This window comes from Ranitomeya variabilis, chromosome 5, assembly GCF_051348905.1.
Source record: "Ranitomeya variabilis isolate aRanVar5 chromosome 5, aRanVar5.hap1, whole genome shotgun sequence".
Lineage (NCBI taxonomy): Eukaryota > Metazoa > Chordata > Amphibia > Anura > Dendrobatidae > Ranitomeya > Ranitomeya variabilis.
In genome coordinates this window covers 93,544,227-93,551,707 of record NC_135236.1, presented here as the reverse complement: position 1 = coordinate 93,551,707, position 7,481 = coordinate 93,544,227, and the positions used below count along the sequence as shown (strand labels likewise).

At 40.7% G+C, this 7,481-nt stretch overlaps 1 protein-coding gene across 2 annotated transcripts in view; it reads left to right on the top strand.

Moving 5' to 3' along the window:
- The first annotated feature begins 998 nt into the window (after positions 1–998).
- Positions 999–7,481, top strand: part of LRRTM4 (leucine rich repeat transmembrane neuronal 4) — a 732,348-nt gene continuing 725,865 nt past the window's right edge. For both annotated transcript variants that reach the window (XM_077262966.1, XM_077262967.1), the window contains exons 1-2: positions 999–1,737; positions 3,504–5,050. In XM_077262966.1, coding sequence (XP_077119081.1) covers positions 1,734–1,737; positions 3,504–5,050 — 1,551 coding nt within the window. In that variant the 5' untranslated portion in view covers positions 999–1,733. The remainder of the gene's footprint in view (positions 1,738–3,503; positions 5,051–7,481) is intronic.

The window sequence follows — 7,481 nt, the reverse complement described above, 5'->3', positions numbered from 1 at the left end:
ACACTGGCATGCCAGACCTGACATGTCACTCTACACAAGAAGATAAATGTACTTACACATTCACCAGCATGGTGATAATGATTTGGAAAGCAAAAAGCCTAGTAACAGGCTACTTTTAACTTATCCGGGCTACAGTGGGTGGGCAAACATTGCCGAAATAAATCATATTGTAGAGCAATAGATAAATTCAGATGTATCAGATCTAAAATGTTCAGCTCTGCCATATCTCTGTACAGGCAGAAAGGCACAAAATACAAGCAGTATATACAGGGGAACAAGATATGATATGCAAGACCGATGTGACTACATATCCGTTCAAGTGGAAAGTCTATTAAATGGCTGAATTAGGCCTTCTCATATTAATATATATATATATATATATATATATATATATATATATATATATATATATATACCTACTAAGAAGAATATTTAGTAAAATCCTGAAGGTAACATTGGGACTTCTTCATGTACTTGTGAAAGTTAATAATCCTGGGGGAAAATCTGGAATCTTCCCTATGTACCGAAATGAGAAGCAATGTCCTTAATCTCCACCATTCTCTATTTATCACAGTCAAGGAAGCGACTACAACCCAGTTTTTCTATGAGGAAAAAGTCCTAAAGAACTAGGTTACTATTGGTCTGCTGGGACCCCAGGAGTGCTTGAGACATATAGGAATGACCTGGGAAACATCCTACAAAGGACATCAGCGCCAAGATAGGACAGCGGAAGGACCCGCACTACCCTACGAATGGCTCGATGTAATAAAGATTGACTTGAAAACTGCCATCTGCGTTGCATTACGCACCACTAGCCTCTTTCGTCTACGGCGTTATAACACATGAATTATTTATATGGATTTTTAACAAGATAACGCATGTCTGGCGCACAGTCCCACCGACGAGGCTGTGGTTGAATTCGGTCAGAACCTGTGACGTATAATCCATTCATCAAATGCACAAATGGCTCTCAGAGGCGAGGGAGTTAATTGTATTTGGTGAGGGAGTAAGAGAGCCTGCACTGCATTGCAATGACAGCCCCGGCTTGCTGTGGCTTTTCTCTGTCTCCTCTAATTTATCCAGCAGGGGTCACTCTATAGCTGATGCTTAGGCAGGAAAGGCAAGCTTCTGAGCATCAGCAGTCTCTGGGAAAAAAAAAAAACCTCCTGAATCCCAGCTGCTTTCCAACACAGCTACATAGCAGTTGAAACCTTCACAGCTATATCGAAAAAGCAGGCGACACTTGGTCTAAACTTGGGCTTCAAGACATCCCCATTGCAGGCTTCATGGCATATGACAGCACCAAGGAGGAGATGGCACTAAGGGTGGACATCTAAGGATGGCAGGCGGTGGTGGGCAAGGCTGGTTAGGTATTGCAAAGATTTTGCACAGAAGTTCTCTACCTTCCCTTGCAGGCTGTAACCTCCACTTGATGTTGGATCCATATAGCCGGATTCCCTTTTTGATCTAAGCTACAGATTCACCTACTCCTCAAATCCAAGCCTATGAAGAAAACAAGGAGATAAACTTTGCCGTCAAATATACCCTATATACATATATACAGAAGGGAGGGGGGGCGGTTGAGTCTGGCAACAGGATGGTTTGACACAGAGACCTGTATGGACCATGAAGGAACTGCTGCTTCATAATTAACAGGCGGAAAAAAAAAAGGGAAACATTTCCCACAGACAATCCCTGAGAAAAAGGACGAAGGAATCGCTGGGAGACAGAGGATGGGTAAGTGAAGTTTCTGGCTTGATGCTCACAAGGACCAGTCATGTATGTCTGCAGGAAAGCTCCCCAAGTCTGGTATTAAAGGCTGGAATTAGCATGAATAAAACACGCAAGGTGATGCTCAGCTCATGCACCAATGCAAGCACAATGTAATACCTGGAGACAGACCCATACATTCCTACAGACATACATGGACACATACATCATTTACTTGCCTGCATTTCTCCTGTCCTATGGAACATTTATACATAGAGACATCCATTTCTAGCAGTATACACCTGTAGGCATCTGCAGGTGCATCAATATCTACCCTACGCTGCCTGCTATTATTTAATGACTACCTGTATGGACCACTCCATTTCGATGACCACCTGTATTGACCACCCCACCTCCGTTATAGCCAGCCGTTACTACATTATCACTCTAATTATTCATTTCGTGTCACTGACTGTTGTTTCAACTTGATCCCCTCGGACAAAGGCTTAGGGTGGAAGTTGCACATTGTGCCATGTTGGTTAGCGTGGCGTGGTTCTCCTTCCATGCACAGCCTTACAGCTAGACCCAAGGCTATGACTCCAGTGTATGACAGTCGGAGAGGATATACCATGTTCAGGCTTTTTTCCACAGAGCCAACGGATTCATCCCCAGCTCCTGAATCTGATGCATTCATCGCATAGAGAATGCTCCTTAGTAGCAGACACAAGGAGGAAATGCCAGCTGGGTTTTTAACATTTTAACCTGTTCCCTTCCCACTATGGCCTCTCGAAAAGAAATATCCAAAATGAGATAATAACTGCGTTATATCATTATATCCAAACCCCTACCTCCCACCCAAAAAAATGTCTCCACATCTCAAATCTCTTAGTCCGCAACCCTTCTAATATTTAACCTCTCCTCTCTGCAATTTTTTTCCACTGATCCCATCCACTAGCTTGTCTCATCAAATTTCTGGTCCTGTTCCACTTGTGACTACATTTTTGATCCTGTTCCACTTGTGACCAGCAGAATTAGCAAGGTCAGATATGCTCTTCACTCTTAAAGCCAATGGACGGAAGGGTTAAAAGAATGGAACACGGGGGACAGAATAAGCGCCTGGATAGATATTTATATATAGTAGTAGCCCAAAATGGGTTAAAGCCCTATTTAACCATCGGCTCCCCCACCACTACCTGTATAGACCGCTTAATAAAAGGAACGATATGCAAACACTGCATCGCTTTAATTAAATTCCAGCCACTAGGAGTAGCATTCAGGAAAAAAAGGACAATTCATTCAGTCTTAACCCTATCCCCTCTTTCCTTATTGTCTACGGTCCTCTTGCAGCGAGAGACAAACCACTCAGTCAACTCATCTTAACTACCAGGGGTTAGTTGAATAAACATACTGCAGATTGGCAAGACCACGACGTACATGTATGTGCTCATGAGGATTGACATGTAGACATGACCAATTACGTAGTTTGACGAGCATTCATCAGATGGGATCAATTTTACATCTTTTTTATTTTTTAATGTTTAAATAAGAACTAATTTTCACTTATTCAGAAATGCAATATCAGGGCTGTTTTTAGGAATAAGGATGGTGCAGTCTAAATTAAATACAAAGACGTCTAATAGGTTGCATGATATCATGCCTTCTGATCTTCTCATTCGGAAGATGAGAAGACTTTTTTTGGTGATGTGGTTGGATTTATGATATCTGCAGGGGGGTTTATTACTTTCGTCCTCTTTTACGTGATTTCAATCCCTTGTATCTTTCCATTTTTGCAGGGTTGCAACCGATGAATCAACTAAAAGGCATGAGTTTATCACTGGTCCTGCTGCCTGTTCTTCTCATAGTGATTGTTGTGGGGGCACAGAAAGCTTGTCCAAAGAACTGCCGGTGTGATGGAAAGATTGTGTACTGTGAGTCCCATGCCTTCAGAGACATCCCGCAGAATATTTCAGGTGGTTCACAGGGATTGTCTTTGCGTTACAACAGTATCCAAAAGTTGAAGTCGAACCAGTTCTCTGGCCTTAACCAGCTGGTCTGGCTTTATCTTGATCACAATTATATCAGCTCGGTGGATGAGGATGCCTTCCAGGGTATCAGAAGGCTGAAAGAGCTTATATTGAGTTCCAACAAAATTACCAATCTGGCCAATGCCACCTTTCATCCAGTCCCTAATCTCAGAAATTTGGATCTATCCTATAACAAGCTTCAGATGCTGCAATCTGAACAGTTCAAAGGTCTTCGTAAGCTTTTGAGTTTGCATCTGCGTTCCAACTCTCTGAAAACTGTGCCAGTTAGGGTATTTCAGGACTGCCGCAACATGGAATTTTTGGATGTAGGATACAATAGGCTCAGGAGTTTGTCTCGCAATGCCTTTGCTGGTCTCCTGAAGCTGAAGGAGCTCCACCTGGAGCATAATCAGTTCTCTAAGGTGAACTTTGCTCACTTTCCTCGCCTATCCAACCTGCATTCACTATTTCTGCAGTGGAATAGGATCAAGTCTATTAGCCAAGGATTAACTTGGACTTGGAGTGCTCTGCACAACCTTGACCTGTCAGGAAATGATATACAGAACATTGAACCTGGCACCTTCCAATGTCTCCCCAATCTACAAAAACTCAATCTGGATTCCAACAAGCTCACCAATGTCACCCAGGAAACCATAAACGCTTGGATATCGCTGACCTCTATAACCCTGTCTGGAAACATGTGGGAATGTAGCAAAACCATATGTCCTCTGGTCTTCTGGCTTAAAAACTTTAAGGGAAACAAAGAGAGCACCATGATCTGTGCTGGCCCTAAACACATCCAAGGTGAGAAGGTTATTGATGCCGTGGAAACATACAATATCTGTAATGAAACCCCTGTTTTGGTGACCGAAAGAGCTTATCAGACAACCAAAGCTCCTCCAAAACCACAATTTGTACCCAAGCCTACAGTCTACAAGTTGGTGAGTGTACCTCCAACTTCATTCACACCAAGCCCTTCTCCTGGCCTTCAGACACCCATGGCAGAGCAAGAATATGAGCATGTTTCCTTCCATAAAATCATAGCCGGGAGCGTGGCGCTTTTCCTGTCCGTGGCCATGATCTTATTAGTCATCTATGTATCATGGAAAAGATATCCAGCTAGCATGAAGCAACTGCAGCAAAGCTCCATGATGAAGAGAAGGCGGAAAAAGGCCAGAGAATCGGAAAGACAAATAAACTCTCCATTACAAGAGTACTACGTGGACTACAAACCTTCCAACACAGAACCCATGGATGTATTGGTTAATGGATCAGGACCCTGTACATATACAATCTCTGGCTCCCGGGAATGTGAGGTATGAAAACATGAAAACCTTGAAATGATACTAAACCTTTTTTTGCTGCTGTTAAAAAGCCGAGGTAAAAATCTATGACATTTGAGATGTCCCCAAATCTCTAAGATGAGTTACCAGGCTTGTTAGTTAAAAAAACAAAAAACTTCTGAGTATTTTTTTATACATTTTATTGTTATCATTGGTGGGTTTTTTGAATCCACTTTGGTGTAAGGTTGGTTTAAGTGAATGGAGCAGGAAAAAGATTGATATTTTTTTTATTTTTTTATTTATTTCTTTTTTTTTCTCCTTCCCCTGGGAGCTGGGAAACGTGAAGGAAGTCCGTTCAAGGATGAGATATGAATAAGCCTTATTCCGATGGCAGGAGAGAGTGCTTGCCAAGTGGGGCAGATAGGGACAAAACCCCAGAGATCCCGTAATGAAAAGGGCATTTTGTGCCTGGTGTGTGATTTTGTTGGCCATTATCGCTCTTGTTTTTATGGACTAATGAAAGGATTTATCCGATAATAATTTAAAAAAAGGATTATAAAATAATAATAATTAAAAAAAAAGCAAGCAAACAATTACAACATCACAAAAAAACAATATAAAAAACACACAATTTGTGGTCTGGAAGTCAAGAGGAGCTAAAGCCAAAGATACAGTAACCACCCAATTTGTTTTCTTGTTTCACGGACTAAAGAGCGAAAGATCTTGTTTGCTTTTACTAACATTTTGATACATTACATATGATTTGCCTTACGGAGAGATAAGACTGCCTTACTTCCAAACGATTGACAGTCACCAATCCTTTTTTTGTAACTCATTATATGAGGACCAATTATCACTTAAACCGTTAATATTGAACTCTGGTTTTTTTTTTGCTGCTTCTTATCAAATTAATAAACAATCTTTTCCAATCGGTGATTGGAGACGACTAAATCCATGGATATTCATCTGGCTGCAGAGGTTACATAAAATCCTTTCAGTATTCCACGCCTGATTGCTCAGGGAGGCTGAGCTGGTTTAACCCTTTCAGTGCTCGAAGGGGTTAACGGCAGCTTGGTGCATTCTTTGTGTTTTTTTTATTATTTTAATGTCCTGATGGGGAAGGGGGGGTATGACTTGGATGTGTAAAATGATCTGTTTCTTTTTATTAAAAAATATGTATTTTAATAATGATAACACTTTCAATGCAAATGTCTGATTCGAGAAGGACCTCTATGGCAGAACTGTTGAATGTGTACAAAAAAGAAAAGGGAAGAAATGATAGGGCACATCGCTGGGCATTCACTTGGCATTATGTAGGCAGCCTGAACAGTCCCTACGACTACATGTAGAATTTGCTGAACGCCCCCTATTGGTCAGATGAGATACTGGGAGCCTACATTGTGCCAACTGATCAACCCTCAGTACGTTGCCCTTCCACTGTTATCTGCTTGGCCGCTGTTCCGATACTAGCGGTACTCAATAAGACCATCTGATGTACAAATGTCAAATTACACACGTGGAACTTCAATCATGTGATAGAAGTCATCTCTTTCCTGAACAAAAAAAAAAACCTGATGAAACAATTTCGTGTTTTGTCTTCCTTTGACAATTATGGCTGGTGGTTAAGGATTTGGAATGAGATGCAATCATGGGTCATGGAGCAGGCACACAGGGATGACTGAGCCGGCCATCGACTGGAAGCAGAATAATGGTTCCGAGAGAGCAGCCACATGCTGGCAGAGCTACTTTACCGGGTGGGATTGTGTGTGCACAGAGAGATGAGGGGAGAGCAGTTTGTCATTAGGCACCGCATGTCGTCGCAATGTACTATGCCTGATATGTTAGGTGTGAAGGTATGCATACTACGGTAGGAAGAAAATCATTGCAATAACATCATGATCAAGGGATAACACACCCAGCGATCTCATCCTAATATATATATGTAATATTTTTATTTATATATATATATATATATATATATATACATACATACAATGTGCGTATATATATATTTCATTTTTTTTACCATGTATAATATGTATATATAGTTATACCTACTTATATGTGTACGATATATACAATATAAATATATATATGTATATGTGTATACATATATATATATATATATATATATATATATATATATATATATATATATATACACAGTACAGACCAAAAGTTTGGACACACCTTCTCATTTAAAGATTTTTCATGACCATGAAAATTGAACATTCCCACTGAAGGCATCAAAACTATGAATTAACACATGTGGAATTATATACTTAACAAAAAAAGTGTGAAACAACTGAAATTATGTCTTATATTCTAGGTTCTTCAAAGTAGCCACCTTTTGCTTTGATGACTGATTTGCACACTCTTGGCATTCTCTTTAAGAGCTTCAAGAGGTAGTCACCGGGAATGGTCTTCCAACAATCTTGAAGGAGTTCCCAGAGATGCTTAGCAC